Source organism: Agelaius phoeniceus, chromosome 4 (assembly GCF_051311805.1).
Source record: "Agelaius phoeniceus isolate bAgePho1 chromosome 4, bAgePho1.hap1, whole genome shotgun sequence".
In the NCBI taxonomy this organism is placed as follows: Eukaryota; Metazoa; Chordata; class Aves; order Passeriformes; family Icteridae; genus Agelaius; species Agelaius phoeniceus.
In genome coordinates this window covers 17,285,066-17,302,988 of record NC_135268.1, presented here as the reverse complement: position 1 = coordinate 17,302,988, position 17,923 = coordinate 17,285,066, and the positions used below count along the sequence as shown (strand labels likewise).

Genomic DNA, 17,923 nt, shown 5'->3' with positions numbered 1-17,923 from the left:
AGGAGGTTTCCAGCTGCTGGTGCCTACAAGTTGTTCAAGTGAAACAGAAAATGAGGTGTGCTGTGCCAGCTGACCAACACCAGCTGAGATGACAGCATAAAACTTTCTTAGGTATCCAAGAAAATTCCCATTCCTTTCATATCTTTTCTTCTGCTTAAACCAAATTAAATGTTGACTGCTGGCTTTACTCTTTGGAGGATTTTAATACTATGTTAGTAGGAGCACCCAGAGGGATCAGAATCAGTCTTGGATTTGACCTTACTGGATGTATTTAGCACTTCTTAATTTCTGAGAATATCTAGTGCTCCCTCCAAGGATTACTCTCCACAGTTAAGTCTATGAAGGCAATCAGGTAAATCAAAGATGATTGTTTATAATTCACTGACTTTATCCTCCCAATCCTATTTCACAGTGTAGAAAAAATTGCTTAAAGGCAAGAAGTTTCCCAATGGTGAGCAACCTCTCAGAAAGAGGAAAGCAGGAGTGAGTGAGTAGCATCTTACTGTCAGCTTTGACACAAATTTAAGGATATTTTTTACATCCTTTAAGCAAAAGATGGTGGTGTGACTCCCACAATGTTTTCACATTTGGAATCCAAAACCAGAGGAGATAATTTTGGATTACTCAGGCCTTGGGAACTGATAGAATGGGAAAGAGCATGACTATAGAATGTGGTAGGGTAGAAGAAGAATAAAAATGAGACTGAGAAACAGCTCTTTATTTAACAATTCCAATGCAGGGCCCTTTACTACAGAAGAATATAATTTCCCTTCCAAATACAGGTCTTCTGCACTTTTCCAAGATCTCCTTCCTAACATGCTGCCTTCCTGAGATCAAACAAGCATCCCTTGTTTCACACAGTTTCTTCAATGGTCCCCACCTCCTTGCTCTGCTAAGTAACTGCAAGGTCAGATGTCTAGAGTCCACTTCCCCAAAAGCAAATAAATGATACAGCCAGCCAAAGATTTTCATTTTCCCTAGTTCAAACCTTGAAACCTTATGAAGGAACTCCTTCAAACACCCAAGTAAAAAGCTGCATTAAACAGCTAGCAGGATCTCCATCCTTCTATCCAGGTGCAGAGAGATCAAACACAAGAGATAAAGTAGATGTTGCTACATGCTCCAGTTTGCAAGTGCACAGTATCACATGTTTTGTAAACCACAGTTCAAATTAGTTTTGATCAGCTGAGGGGGTTCACCTGACTGAGCACCATAAAGATGTTCTAGATGTGCATCACACTGACACCCACCATAAGCTGTAATGCTGGAGGCACTTGGATGTTTGAAAATGCCAACTAGACACCACACTTGCATTAAAAAAAGGAGTGGGGAGGAAGGGAAGGGGTTAAATATTGAATACCAATTGATACCAAGTATGTGAGTGTCTTCTGTCATGCTGTCACCTCCCCCTCTATCCACCCACCTTATTCCTCACTCCCATGTTCAGTCTCAGAGAGAATGCTTAAAGGAAGAGAAGAGCACCCAGATCTTTCTTGTTACAATTTTTATGTTGCCAAATCCCTGCTTGCCTCTCTTTCTTCTGAAACATTAATGATTATCTGCAAGAAGTATCTAGTGAGCGTACACTGGTAAACTGTAATTAGAAATCCCTACAAACTTTGAAAAACCATTGACCAACAAGTATCCCAGTGCACTCTCCAAACACAGAACCTTTATTCCAACAGGAACTTCCAGTAAAAAATGATGTGTGAACAGCAGACACTGATGTTCACACAAGCTTACTGCATACAACCCAGCAGGCAATTTTTCTGGTTTTTTTGGATTATGCCCCAGAGGTGCTGGCACAATGGAATTTCAATACCATAACTGCTTATTTCTCTGTGTGCCAGCCTCTGAAATAACAGGTAAAAATGAAAAAAAAATACACATAAAACAAACATTCTCTTTTTTAAAATTACAGGAATCACAAAATGAAATGTTTTTAATTCTCTAGTTCAAACGGTGTAATTTATAACCATGACACAAATAGAGAAGAAGCACAAAAGAAGGGAAAATACAGAAATAACATAACGTTCCCAAGGTTCAGTTTACAAGGACCTCACACAAAGTTTTTTTTTTTGCAACTCTTACTAGAAACAGTATTATTTGCTAAAAATGCAGTAGCTGCCAAAAGCTATGATCCATCTAAAGCAAACATGTTTAAGATGGAAATAGAGTGTTAATGCTGAAGAAAGACAGAATTGAGTATACAAGTTTTCTTTTTAAATTGTGGAAGCAACTGCAGTACAAAGTTAAGTTTGTTTTTCATCTTCCTGAGCAAAAATTGATTGCATTTGCAGATAAGCACCTAAATTAGAGAGAAGTGCATTAAGACAATAACAGAAGTAATCAAATTTCAAACTTTCTAATTAAACCTCTTTTTCCTGCAGAAGGTTATTGGGAATTCAACACTAGCCTTGGTTCACATGATAGAACAATGGGAAAATTTTCCGAATGGTTGAACGCTAACCCTGACAAGTGTGGAGAGCCAACTACAATACATTATATGGTAGCATAACCTGCCACCCACGTTGCTGAGAGAACAGCTTTCAAACACATGCACCGAGCTGTAAAACCACAAAATCCCTTATTACACATTGTCCCTTACTTAAGGTGAAATACACTATTCCCCCCCGCCTCCTTTTACAAATCTTGGTGCATTTTTTTAAACCTTCATCTCTGAAGTTTATTTAGCAGCTAACTGGACCATTTTTCAGACTTTATTTTCCAAATGCCATTTTTCCTGTTTTGTTTTCTAACCAAAATAAAATCATGTTTTTATAGTACACAGTGAAGCCTGTTGTGTCTTTTACTGTTGTTTTTTTTTTTAATACTACTTCCACCTGTGTGACATTATCCAAACTTTTAAAAGGAAATGTCTGATATATGACTAATTCACTTGTGAAGACTTATTTCTGGAGTGAAATATTTTCCTTTTTTTAATGGGAAGATACATGACTCATCACTGGGTAAAGTAAAAAAATTGGTTCCATCGTGCTTTTTATTGGAAGATCAGATATTCTAATATTTACTGCGATTCTTTTCCACTGTTATGCAATCCGAATATATTCAAAAAGATAAACTGCCACAGCCTGTGTGGTTATAGACCCTGGCATTCATGGAAGTCAACCATTGCTGCAGAATGACAAACACACTCCACCCTCATTACAACATGCTGTAGTTACCAGCCAAACACCTTTGCCTTTTCTGAAAAGGCTACATTATAATAAAAGCAGACCAGCAAAACAAATCATACAGGGGGACCCAAGGGATGGTAAAAGTAGTAACAACTGGTAGAAAGCATAACTCTGAATATGGAAAGTGAGCTACTTAATGACTTGAGAAATGCATACAGCCTCATGCTGCAAAAGGAGCCCACTGAAAACTGCTGGTATGTACAACTTTCTTGGTTAATGATTCCCCCTCCTGCCCCCTCCCGCTGCACATGTCTGCCGCCTGAATCATTGCATTCCAAGATAGTTAGAGGATATACACAGTTTCTTCAGGGGTTTTCAGTTGCAACTTTGCTGGCAATGGGAATTTTATTTGCAAGTGTTTCTATTCTACTGACAAGGTCAATTAGTCCAAGGAACTATTGGTTGTTCTGTCTGATAGCTCTGTGTATTTATTCAAGCAAGAACTTTTATAACCCACAATTGAATGCAGACAGTTACCCTTGTAAACACAACTGTCCACTGGGATTTTCACTACATTTTGAGCATGTAAAAGAAAAACACGCTTTTCTTCCCTCAGCCTGATACCATATAAGTTTGATTACAACTTGGAAATTTCAGGCACTGAAGGGCATGAGGGCTACTGTTTTAAATAGATATGATCTACAATCATATCTACATATCATCAATATACATATTTGGACCAATTCCTAGAAGCTAAAGAACACAGAAATCTGACTGATCACTCTAAGAGCTCTAAAAATTTGGTAATGCCATCAAAAGGAGAAAGATCAGCATCTCTGCTGTATCCAGGCATTAAAAAGCCATGGTTTAAAAGAAACAAAGCTATATGTAGCACTAAGGGCTAAAGGCTACAAAAAGTGTTTTCACAAAAGCCAGAAGCACAATGCATGTATGAGTGTGTGTGTGTGTGTGTGTGTGTGTGTGTGTGTGTAAATCAGCTGCAGAAGCTGGTAGAGTTCAAAATAAAATTAGGAAAAAAAAACAAGACTATTCCACAGCTCTAGCTAGAACTTTTGTACATGAGCAGCATGGCCATGCCACTGGCAAAATGTGCAAAGAGGAAAAATGACACTCTACTCTCACAGAACTTTTATTAACATATACATATGCTCCCTTCACCATAGAGGTACTGCCTTCATAACAGGATCTTCTTGTGAAAAAGAGATTCTTCATTTATACTAATTAGGAATGGTAAAGGGGTTGGCCTATTGGTACACTGCTCTCCATCATTGAAGACTTCCCTGCATAAATCTTTTGGGTATATAAAGAAGGTAAGAAACTATCACAGAAAACCAGCAATTTTTCCCCTAACTAATACAATTACTACTCTACAACAGTATTACTACAGTACATACTTCAAAAGAGTGCTAGAGAACATGTTCACCAAAATTTGCAGTTGGTTTTCAATATAAAAAGTTCAAGCATCTGGCTCCTTCCCCTCACACACAGAGCACTATGTGCAACCTGTTCATGTCCACTAGAGAATTTGTTTAAAGTATTGTCATTAGAATATAATAGTGAAAGCTTGCATCAAAGCTAATGAAAAATTCCCCTGTTATGCTGGAGGACAGTTTATCTGCACTGACAACACACAGTTTTAAAAAAATCTGAATTTTTAAGCCACTAGTACCAGAAAGATTTTTACAGAAGTAAAATATTTAAAAAACAAAGATTTAGGGGAAATCTTTGTAAATCCTCCTACAAGAACTTCATGCACAGAAAAGAGATGAAACAAGGTAATCAAACACTTGCTACAGGAAGAGAAGGTGGTGGTGTGACCTAATTGTGGCCTTCCAGTACCTAAGGGAGCCTACAAAAAAGAGGAACAGAGGCATTTTACAAGGGCATGTAATGATAGGACAAGGGGGAATGGCCTTAAACTAAGGTTTAGATTAGATGTTAGCAAGAAATTCTTTACTGTGAGGGTGTTGATTTTCCAATTTCTTTTCCATAGTGGAATTTAAATGAATAATCACGAAAAAGGTTGTAAGTGCAGGAGGGGTTTTCACACATATGTAACACTCAGTGCTTCCATCAGTTCCTAGGCTCTCTGTACTTGAGTTCCCTCGAGGAAAGCTCTGTACTTCATCAACTTCCTGCCTTCCATAGAGCTGTTGCCACATTTTTTCACATGGCTTTTTCTCTGCTTCAGAGAGTAAAGTCAGATTGACGGAATTAAAAATACAGGGCCTCTTTAAGGTACCCTTGCCTAATTGAGCCCTTCTAGGGCAAGAAAAGGTTCCTTCATAGATTTGATTCTGAATGCTCAGACACAAAAGAAAAAATATCTTTTATATTTACCACAGCATAAAAGCCATGTTCAGTTTTCCTCTATAGAAGAGATGCTTATTTCTCTTAAAATACACCTTCATAACAAGGTAAGATAAAAATGCTTAACAATTTTATAGTGTCTGGGCCAAAATAATCTTCCAGTGTTCTACTAGCTCTCATGTGGGCCTCCCTATTTGTATACACACATCTCATATGCATAAAAGGCTATTTCAATACCTGCACTTTTCATGACTGCACAGTAAGCTCTGATCTGATGTCTCACCATTCCACAGTATCAAAGGGCAGGAAAATTGTAATCCTGTTCAAAATTTCCACAGTCTGAAGCATATATTAGTTATTTCCACAAACGCATGATGAAAAGGTCATATCACCTACAGTGATGATGATATTGGCAGGGAACAGTGATGTTACATCATTTAATTTGCCTTCTTTTTGTAAAGATGAGTTCATATGAACATCTCAGCTGGGGATCCACAAAATATCCTCTGCTGGGAGGTGGAAATTTGCACAGAGTACAAATGGAAATAACCTTTTTTCTGAAATTTGATTCCTACCCATGACAAGGCTTAATAAGTAACCAATACCAGTGGAGCATTCTACTCTCCTGCTTTGCAGATTTCCACCAGCAGTAAACTTTAGATGTACAGAACAGTGCATCTGTGTGCACCCTGATGAAACAAATCCATACTCAGCCAGCATTAACAGCAAGATAACAATCAAAATGAACAACTGGTGTGATGATTGTGCCTACATCCTAGAGACAGACAGGAAAGATTGAAATTCTATAAAACTAAAGTTTACTCAGTCTTTTCTTAGCATCAAGAGTACTTTGCAGAAAGCAGACTGACTATTTTTAATTGACATTCTGAACCCAAGGGTCAGAAATGCCTCTTTTCTTGAGTGGAACATAGAACACAGAGGAATGGTTTCTAACTAAAGTACCTGAAGCTTAGTCAGGAATCTAAAGTAGTAACAGGTCCTTTGGAGTTGTTCCACCTTCAATGGAAAGCAGTTTAAAATGCACCTTAGAGATGTTTGAATAAAGACTCACAAGAATGCATTTCCTTGGCTGATTACCTTGCAGCAGCCCTATGACAAGCCAGGATGTCCTTACTCCTCAGGATCTCAGTCTACTCCATGTACAGAAAACAGGTGAAGATTGCTCACTGCTGCATTTCAGAACATGTCTGGCTAAGTCCAACCTCTTCACTACAGTCACTGGACAGCAGAGGAGTAAAGGCATTACACTGAGGTCACTTTCTAAACTACCTCTTGGAAAAGCCTCCCAGCTTGGGCATCCCTCCAGTTGGTAATCCCCTCTCTAGTGCAGAATCTCTTCAGTGAAGACAGAGCCCTGTCCGTGGTGCTCAGGCACCACCCCATGCCACCAGGGAGGCTGCTGTGCTTGCACCTGGTTACACAACACCAGGCAAGGCCAAAAGGGATAGAAGAGAAACTGAAAACAAACCAGACAGCAGTCCAGAGGAAAAGCAAACAAACAAACAAACAAAAAACTCCAACAAAAACCTAAAACAAAGGCCTCATACTGTTGCCAACAAAGGTGTATTAAGATTAAAGGGCTTTTACCTGAGTCTATGTAAAGATCCTACTTTATAGGCTGACAGCAGAAAGCGCTATTAACTACAACATATGTGTATATATATATATTATATATGGATTGAGACTATACCCTGAAATACCACCTGCACTTAGCATCAAAACACTTTATCTCCTTACAGCAAAATGAACTGCTGAACATCTAAGTGTTCTGGAGAGGTAAAATACAATAGACAGGTGAGCATCACTTGATGTAGCAACACTACATCAAGACCAGAGATCTCTCATAGACAGCACTTCACTCATATCCTTTGCAGTGAGTTATTTTCATATCATGAAAAAGTGTAATAACTTATGTCCTGAGGAGTCTGGATGCTGTTCCAAAGATGCCTCTACAGACTATCTGGTCCATCCAGACTGTTTGTACCATCATGTGGGAAAACTCCATGACTGCAAATGAGAAAATATTTGCTCTCCAAGCTTGATGGCTGGGATACAATGGCACTTAAGTGCCAGAGGAGAAGGCTGGGTGCACACACCTTAACTGCTGTGAGCAAGGGAATAATCCTGCCAGATTGCAAGGGCTGTTTTCACTCCTACAATGGGGTACAAAGGAGGGGGAAGAAACCTCTTATTCTGAAAACAAATTCATTTTAGGTTCCAAACAAGATATGCCTACATACTAGAATACAAACTAAAGCTGATCTTATATTTGTGACAAAGTTTAGCTCAACAGCATATTGCATTGTGTTGAAAACTAGACCATTAGGAAAGAAAACACATTCATTACACACTATGAGTTGGGCAAGCATCCATGGAAAAATATAAAATGCTTTAGCCTGATTTTCCACCCAGTTAATCAGTACTGAAGCCAATGGAATCACTGTATAATTAAGCAGATTTCTGTAAAGAGCTCATAACAGTTCACACTGCTTTAATAACCTCCCCATGTGTCAGAGAAGCTGAAGAAAGTTTCGAGACTGAAGGAAAGTTCAAGAAACAGTATCAAGCAGTTTAGAAAATATGAAAATTGATAGCAACATGTAACATCATGGTGATGACAGTCACAAGCATTTTACAGCATCAGAATATTGTATCTCATTAATAAGAAGCGTGACCATATTTTCTCCTCGGTTTGGAAGTAAAAAAAGCACAAGAGCATGTGGTATGCATAAGAATTACTCTGTCATGCATCATGTTATAGTCACATTCATATACCATAAAAAATGCTAGTAACTTGTTTCATATAGAAGCACCATTTTTAACTACATACATTATGCATAGAATCCCGTGTTTGGCAAGAAAAGAGCTAAAGAAATACTGCCTGATACACTGGAGAAAACTAATACACTTGTTACACATTTTATTGCTTTACAGATCTTTAATACATTAATCACACACATACTCTCAAGAGCAGGAGTTTACCACTGTATGAGAAACTTAAGTTAGGCAGCAGGATGTACAGTGCTGTACTAAGCACGACTACAAAAAGGACAATAATCATTTAGTTATCGAAAGGGCAGATAAAAGTGCAAAAATCAAAGTGATCATTAAGGACAACAATGACATCTAGTGGATACTCGGGAAACTGACCCACAGCCTAACAGGTGAAAGGATCCAGCTGCCCTTCCTCAGATACTGTGCAGCTCCCAAATTGCTATGATACAATTAGGAAGATGGAGAGAATTTACAGCTGATGAAAGTCAAAATAACGTGATGATTTATTTCTTCCAAAAGAATATTTAATTAATTAAAGAAAAATAAAACATGTCAAGAGCCTTCCATTTGATATTTAGGATAAAAGTGTAAGTCAAAACTTGAGAGAACATCACAAATCATTGAAAGGATATAGACAGATACATAATGCTAACAGACATCTCTACTACACTATTTTTTACTCCCACAGCATCTACAGCTTTGTACTTACAACTTCCTCTTGGGACTTTGGTTTTCAGTCCCAACAATCCAAAGTGAAAAAAATAAAAATCCCAGAAGTAAAACTTTAGGCCACCATTTAGCACCACCCTTTTCTCATCATCCCAATCCTTCTGTTATTGTAATACTTGCCATATAAGGCTGCTAAGTTAAACCTTCCCAAAATACCAGCCAGTAACTGCTGAGCTCCAGAGCAGAGGAATTTGAAACATGAGGCTACCCTGACCCAGAATGAGCAAAGATACCTGCTTATAAACAACCCAATCAGTTTCCAAGGTGGACGTCTACCAAGATCATGGATTATTTCAAATCTGCTTTTACTGTTAACCAAAAGGTAGGCAAAACTAAGCACTTAAAGCAATTCAAATCTTATCACAGTTCTGACTAGAAGCATCACCATAAAAATACTGGATATGATCTTTTTAAAAATAAAACACTAACAAAACACTACAACTCTGTCTCATTCAAAATCTTAAGCCGATCTGAAGAACAGAAAATTGGATTTTGCTTCATATTGTTAAAAAACCTCATCCCATCCAAAATTTTTGCATCTCAATAACTGTTGAGCATTAATAAGAAAGATAATAGAAACAATACTCAAAAGTAAAAATTTATGAACATCAATTATAATGATGTTTGGTAAAAAGAATATGATAAAAAATAACAGAAACCAATCTACTAAATTTAAAGACAAAAACTAAAAGCACATAACAAAATAAACCCAGCCATTTTCCCCCTTCAACACAATGCCATATTTTACCATCAAAAACCGCTTTATTATATCAGATGTCCTAACAAGAGAGAATTGTTTTAAGACAGAATGCAAAGCATCATTGACCTACCCGGATTTCCTGGAGATTATGAAAATTATTTCCTACTCTGACAGAGATCTTGCTTGGAGTGTAACTTTCATCAGATTTGTAGTCTGCATAAATACATAAGGTCTTCACTGTTGTTTTTCTTCTGCAAGAAGCAACACAAGCTATGTAAGCACCATAAAGAAAAATATTTGGGATGAGTTTGTTGATAGCTTGCTATAACTAAGGATTTAAATGTTCTGAAAATGAATATATGTGTGCCTAGTGATTCATAAGAAACTTGCTGTTGAACACCTAGGTGATTTTCCACATTACATTATGCACACAGTTGATTTTCACCATTCTCCTTTGCTTGCCTTCAGAAATGTCAGTATACCAAGAAACAGATGCCAAATAAGCACTTGTACATAATGAAGCTTAAGTTAGGCTTTTCAAATATGGGCTCTCTTATTACACCAAAGCCTTTTAAAAAAAGTAAATAAAGAAGGGGGACAAACATCTCTTCTCAAGTTTTGTTAAAGGAAAAATACTGAAAGCATCCTACACAGGATGGAATAAAAAAAGGTTTCTCAAACTCATTTGTTAGGTTATGTCACCTCACATGAGTAAATGTGATGCTGTCACAACTGACATACCATTACACATTCATTTTCATTGCTTATTTAGATATTTAGTGATCATAACATTTGAATATCTTATTTTTAGAAATGCTATCTGACTTCCTACCAGTTGGGTAACAGAATCCAGGAATTCTTGCACTTCCTGAATTGCTATCTTATTGAGCAGTACAAAGCACCCTAACCCAGAGGGAGTATATTTTAATACCTAAATTGGATGTTCACCAAATGAGGCTGTGATCCATCTGACTGCCAGTAAGTTTCTAGATTATCATCTCGTAACTGATCCACTCCAAACCCTAAGAAAAAGAAAATGTGATAATCTTGAACATCCCATTTCTGTGATGCAAATGTAGCTCTTCTTCAACTGTTACAAATTAATGTCTCCCAAGTTATAACATATTAGGAAATATGTCTAGACATCCAAGGTGCACCTATGCTTTTCTGACACAAAACTGAAATAGGGGAATCTGCAGAGGTTCAATACTGTTGAGGTCTGTGGGGTACAAATCCATGTCAACATGTCCTGGAATTTCAAGTGGTTAAGTAGTAATTCATGTTGGTTGCCAAAGGAATAATTAACAGTTAGACTTTTCCACATCTTCTGTAACTTAACTGCTGAACTAAAGCAAAATCATTAGCAGAGACCATTCACTATAACATTTTAGCCAAATGTAACATTTTCTTTTCAAGTCATGTCCTGAAATATTTTTGCTTTTTCAAGTACTAGCTAGAACAGGCAATAGATGGCAAAACCAGTATTCCTAAAGGTTAATGCCATCACATTTGAAGAACCAACTCCAGTTTTGTATTTTCTAGTCCCTCATTATCCTTTTACTTAATTACATCCTTTTATTGATTGTCCACACTAGCTACAGTTCCAATATAGCAGGAGAAGTTTAATAAAAAATTTCCTTCAGTCTGTTTAAGCAACAAAACCACGAGACTTTTCTTCTCCAATATTCCAGGATTTCAGACCAAAGTCATTCAGCCTGAGCACAATATTGTGACATAAAGGGATCACTAACCCTAGGGCGCAGCAAGACAGCTGATCAATTCCCAACAGATATTTCTGAAATAGCAACTCAAGCACCCCAAAGGGAAAGAATATAGATTTTCAGATATTTTGAGCAGGTATCACTAACTGCCCCTCAGGAGCACATGTTTATTTTACTTGCAGGGCTTTAGGGCCACCCTGTAACAGCTGAGCCCACACCAAGTTTCAAAGTTCAAGCAGAACATCTCCCAGCTGCACAGTCATCCTTAGTTAAAAATGGAAGACACCCAGAAAAAATGCCAAAGCATAGAAACAATTTTACTGTACTGGGTGTGATCCTGCTCACATGGCTTAGTTTGTTCACCACGGAAATGAAAAAAAAAATCAATATAAAATATATAAGAGTTCTGTTTAGTTCATATTAGATAGTTCCTCATAGAAGAATTTCTGATACAGTTATAACTTTCATTTTGTAACACATATAGAGAAGGCCACCATTATTTCTAGTAACTACAGCCTACACTACAGCATTTTTACTGCTGTGGATGTCTTCCTCCCAAAACATAAATGTACATTCAACTTTTTACATCATTGTTGTGATTTACCTGGCTTACAGGATGAAAGAGACCAAACTGCTTGTGAGCCTATTTCTCTAACAGTACCAGTCCTCTCTAACTGCTTTGGATCAGCACCAGGTGGGGTCTTGTTTGGGGTGGTCATTTCTAGTGAGAGAAAACAAGTGAGTTAGTTGACATATTTTTAGCTTGATGGGAAAATTAAAGGATTTTGTTCACATAGTCAGTTTAATTCTTTGGCTTCACACTTTTATAACAACCTACAGAATTTATACATATTCACACATACATTTTTGCATGTCTGTTGAACATTTCATTTATATACCTAAAGTAATATGTATAAATATCTAGAATATATATGTGCAATCTATGTAAGAGGCTCCACATATGTGTAAATTTTGTGTCCTTAAGAACGCAATACATGCTTGCAACATTCATAAGACATTATTTACTTTATCAGTCTCATTTATGCATATAGAGTTAGGGTTTCAGAATTTGGTTTTTACAGTTCTGTTTTTTAAGAAATTAAAATTGCAAATGTCAATTTAAAGGCTAGCAGTACAACTTCATTTTCTCCCACAGATACACTTAAAAGTTCTTTTAATCTACAAATTCAGAAACTAGAGCAAGAGATACTTCTCCCCTAAAATAGGAAATGGGAGCTTAAACAAATTGTATAATTTGTAGTAATTGGTTATAGCCACATTTATTTATGGACCATTTCGTGAACTTTACAACTTCATCTGGAATCATTAACTTGTGACTTGCATTGTTCAAGTAATCACACTCAGCCTCAACACCCAGACTATCACCACATATACGACAACTTAATTAAGCTGGGTTTTGTAAAGTACAGAGCACTTGACTATTTCCTAGGAAGTAGGTTAAAATATTTTTTTAAAAATTCCAAAGAAACATAAGTTCTATGAAAAGAACTACATTAAAGCTTAAAATTAACATAGAGCACTAAAGAGTCAGAGAATTGGAGCTGACCTCCCATCCTTTGCTTACATGCATGACACCACATCATGCTCTGCTAATCTCAAAAAGTCTTCAGTGCCCCTCCCAGACAGCAAATAAGGGACTGAGTTAGGCTGGGACCCACAAGATCCATGCCTTACCCACTACAGAACTGAAACCAAGCAGAGACAACATTTTCTACGTATCAGTGAATCTGCAGCTAAAATGTCCCACAGGACATCTGACTTCTCTAGTGCACCAAACACCTTCTATTGGCCCTGGAGTATTTTCTTTTAATTTTGCAAACATAAGGCTTGACACAGATATTTTACCTGCTTTCTCATATACAAGATTGCAGTCCTAACTACCATAAACAAAATCTACAGAAATAATCGCATGTGTAGAAAAATCTAAATACTGACAACAGCAACTGTCACAAAAGGCTTCAGACAAAATCCTTGTTCAAACACCATCCTCTCAGAAGAGATGTTGGACACCACACAGCTAATCCTACAGATATCATATATATATTCACAGACAGATTAATTCTAATGCCATGTAAATAAAAAAAAAAAATTTGGAAAAAATTTACAAACATATAGTTCATAGCTACTTGAAAAACAAACATTCTTCACAAAATGGTTTGGAGTGGTGGAAGGGACCTTCAAAAATCAACTAGTCCACCCCCATGGTGCATCAAAATTCAAACTATGTTTATTGGGCATTGGGGAGACTATTATCCCAGACTTGTGAATTTTAAAGCTCAACTGACCTTCTAATCCAAACTCTGAGCAATTTTTTTCTTTTTACTTTTGTGACAGTGAACTAAAAGAGGTTGAGTTCACTCATTTTAATTCTCAGATTTACACAAACACCAAAAATACTGTTCTTCCGAAATTTCAACCTCATAAAGCAAAGCTAGATTGTTCACTTGTAATTCAAGTGATCATATCTCAAAAACATCATAGAAAACATCTTTTGAATATTATCACCAGCAAGACTTGACACTCTTTTGACTTCAAAAGAAAATGAATGAAAAACTCCAAATCCCACCCTTAAGGCACAAGGACTACGCAAACATTCCATCAAAACCCACCAAAACAAGGTAAGTCACAGAAATTACATTGCTCACTCAGATTACATCACAAACTTGACTATATATGCTTTTAGAAAAAAAAATTACTGGAATTTTCAAAGTATGCAGAATACCTGAAGATAATGATGTTGAGCTTTCTTATAAGCCTCAGCACACAGAGCAAAGTTTTAAATAGCTTAATAATGCAAGACTTGTATTGCACTGGTTCTCAAAAGTTGGAGGCATTACATTTTGGGGGTCTGAAATACACAGCAAGAAACACCATTCAAGTTCCTTATTGTTTTAAACTGAGCTTATTTTTTTAATCCAACAGGAAAAGATTCTCAAACCCCAAAATTTCAACTCCAAACCACTGCTAGCAAATAAATCAGCCACATATTGTGTACTAGTGATGAGAAAGACTGAAAATTTTCAATGGCTGAACTAAATGAGTCAGATTTTCATGAGGGAAGTTCTGCTCAAGAACAATACATTCTTGAGAGAATGTAGCTCCCCAATACTCAGAACTCTAAAACCTGAAAGCTGATAGAAGTACTAAGGAAAAATAATGGAGCAACAGGCCTGCTCACTCAAGTAATGCTTCTGGACATTTTACTAGCAGAAGTGCCTCATTTTAAATAAGACACCAATACTTAGCTCTAAAAGGAATTTAAGTCACCTAATAAATTTTTTCTTTGCTTTTTTAAGCTGCATAAAAATAAGTAATTTTTTTAGAAGGCCTTCTCCTTGACATGTGCTGAAAAATGGAAAGACACACTGCACCTTTGGAAGCATTGCCTGGAAACCTCTCTGATTTTCAATTCAGTTATTCCAAAAGATCATTAACAGGCTGCTGTTTCCTTATTAACAGCATGAATATATGAATGTCTTCACGACATGATCAAGGCCACACTTTCATTTTGCCATTTTCACCTCTGTGGTTTGCACATCCTTTGGTCAAGACAAAGCAGCAGCTTTTTCCCCCCCTCCTTGAACTCCTCATCCCTCAATCCCTCATCTTTCTCACAGAAGTTCCAGAAAACATTCCAGCCCTGTAACAGCCAATTGAAGATGTTTTAGCAAGCACAGTTTATCAAGAGAGTGAAATGGATTTAAATGGTTGGACAGTCTGCCTTCCCCAGCCAAGCCAGCAGGAGCCACCTGTAAAAGCTGCACACCTGGAAGCAAACCCTTGTGTAAGCACACAACACACCCAAGAGGAGATACTGGAGGATACATCATGGGCCTTTCCTATTGAAGCTCCATAAAAATCCCAGCTCAAGGAAACTTGCAGATTTCAAAGCAATTTTCCCCTATTAGAACTTGCAATTCCACCACACTGTGTACACAGAACTATTTAAATACACACCTGAAAGGGACCTTGAGAGACCTGACTGTGCCTGAGAGATGTCTGTGCAGACATTTACTTCTCCAGCAACAGATCTGTGGACAGCCAGCTTCAGGTTTCATTAACCTGAAAGCTAAAGATTTTCCTTTAGCATCCAAATCAAGAATCACCACCTAAAAACAAGCATCTCTTGATCTACAGAGAACTCAAAGACTTGTTAATCACTGGCCTTTACACAGCAACCCTTCTATTGATGTGAAGGCACTCATCAAATTTGCTCTCAGTTTCCTCTTTTCTAGAGTGTCTATGCCTTTCAAGTTCCCCTCATAAAGTTTAATAAACTTAATATTCTTGCAGAATCTAGATATCTATCACTGTTGTTTAAAAAAATAACCAGACCATTTTAGCTAAGGCCCTTTATCATCTGAGTAATCACTTCCCTTGTCTTTATATTTACTCACACTAGTTACTGGGACAAAGCAGCACCTGGGTAGTTGAAACAACATAATTCACAATTAATATTGGTTTTACTGTGCATTATAGTGCTCAAATGCAGTATAAATGCCCAGTGTTTTCTGGGATACTGTTTGCTGTTCATTGACACCACTTCCACTAACCAGGCCTTTGATTTTTTAATTCCTGTGTTCTCTTCCTCCCTCAGTTCCTGTGAACTGAGCTTAGTTACACTGATTTCCAACCTGCTACCACGCTTCTCAAGGTGGCTTTTATTTCCAACCCTTAGCTGTACAGCACCTGCAATCCTTTCAACTTTGTATTCCACATTCCAGGGAACAGTGAAAATACACTCAAAACTGAACTCTCCAGGAGCACATTTCATGACACCACTGTTTAAAAGTGAGTCATTTACAAGTCAGATTCAAAAGCTCTTAAAAAAAATCTTTAAATATAATTATTTTCAGAGCACACTTTAGTAGCTTGAACAATGGCAGAAATCCTGTAAAACTCAAGGCAGACTCCTCATATTCTCCCCTTATTAAGAGCATTGGCTACTGTAAAAACAAAAAAAAAGTTTAATCCAGACTACTCTCAGCAAGCCACACTAGAATATTTCCTGGGTGCATGCTGATGTTAATTGTCCTCTATTTACCGACAAATTCCCTTCCCAAACCAACTCCTCAGAATCATTCAGGAGATCAGAGGTCATCTGGCTTTTCTCTCTTTTTTTATTCTTTTAAGAAGTAATACTCTGATTGCATTCCAATCATATAATTTTATTTAGTTTTAGCAAATATCTCACTATAGCCTTTCCAGGAAAACTGAACAAAGGCTGCACTGACTGCTTCAGCATTTTTACAACATCCATAAGACTATTTTTCTTGTTCTTAACAGAAGGGAATTTCATACCTAAGATTCTCTGATTTTCTTAACTGCACTACTGATTTACAAGCTCTTGTCCCTGCTCTCATTTTCTTTGGCTGGACCCTTGCTCTTCTGAGGCCTTTAAAGATCTCAAGATATATCTGAAAACCACCCTCTCACTATGCTTCCTATTTTTTTAATTAGATTGAAGAGTAAACATTAAATATTAAAAATATTAATGTTTAATTAATACTTAAAAATCATAGTAACTGTTCAGCAGCACCCTATTTTAACTGGCTCACCTGTACATTTGATCCCTCAGATTATTCTCTCAATCCAACTTTAATAAACTTATTATTTTTACCCTGCCTCCAGTGCATTGCTTTAAGCCTATTAGTGAAAATTACCAGACTTTCATTGTCAAAAATAATTCCATTATAAGTAAAGATAACTAGAAGAATTAAATTAGCAGTTTTACACATATATTTCTAATCAATCTAAAAAAATAATTTTTAATATGTTTTTGGGAAAGCCCAGACTTTCCAAAGTTACCTGGTAAGGCTACAAGCAGTTCCTTAAAGGAGGCAAGCACATCTTTACAAGGAGTGTAAAGTGTAAATATTAGGTGGAAGCTGTGGTGAAAACCAAGAGCAACCAGAGGATGAAGCCGCTTTGAAAAACCAACCGGTAGCCATCCCCTCACGACTTGTTTGCAGAACTTTCAATCAATTATATTAGTTGCAATTGTAACAATTATGAATAAACATAATGAAAAGTAACCAGGTTTACAACACTGTACCGGGGCCATGGGCCTCAGGCCTACAAACCGCTTTAGTATCGGAAATGAAGCAGCAGCACCTACTCACGGCACGGGCCCGCCGGATCCCGGCCCGGCTCCGCTCCCCGGCCGCGGGGGCGACGCGAGAGCCCCGCACGCACGGCGGGAGGCGCCCAGCCAGGCATCCCCCACACCCGGCATGAACACGCCGCCTCAGCCAGTCCCGCTTCTGCCCGGGCTGCACCTTCTTCCTCCTCCTCCTCCCCTCACGGCCCCGGTAGAGCCACAGCTCCCACCTCTCTCACCTGATCCCGCCGGGAGCGGCCACAGCCGCCGCCGCAGCGGAGGGAACGCAATACGCGCGCGCCGCCCCGCCCGCTCCCCCTCAGGCGCCGGGGCCGCCCCTCACACGGCGCCATGGGCGGGGCGGGGCCGGCGGGAGCGCCGCGTCCCG

General features: G+C 38.0%; 1 protein-coding gene across 9 annotated transcripts in view; it reads right to left on the bottom strand.

The window, feature by feature from the left end:
• Positions 1 to 17,923, bottom strand: part of ANAPC10 (anaphase promoting complex subunit 10) — a 144,218-nt gene that overhangs the window by 125,561 nt on the left and 734 nt on the right. For 5 of the 9 annotated variants that reach the window (XM_077176990.1, XM_054633322.2, XM_077176987.1 and 2 more), the window contains 3 exons: positions 12,019 to 12,135; positions 10,625 to 10,715; positions 9,824 to 9,944 (listed from right to left, as the gene is read on the bottom strand). In XM_077176990.1, the coding sequence (XP_077033105.1) occupies positions 9,824 to 9,944; positions 10,625 to 10,715; positions 12,019 to 12,133 (327 nt within the window). In that variant the 5' untranslated portion in view covers positions 12,134 to 12,135. Of the gene's footprint in view, positions 1 to 9,823; positions 9,945 to 10,624; positions 10,716 to 12,018; positions 12,136 to 14,157; positions 14,179 to 17,549; positions 17,671 to 17,774; positions 17,910 to 17,923 lie in introns of those variants that run through there. The other 4 variants (XM_054633321.2, XM_054633324.2, XM_054633323.2 and 1 more) reach the window with 4 other exon arrangements.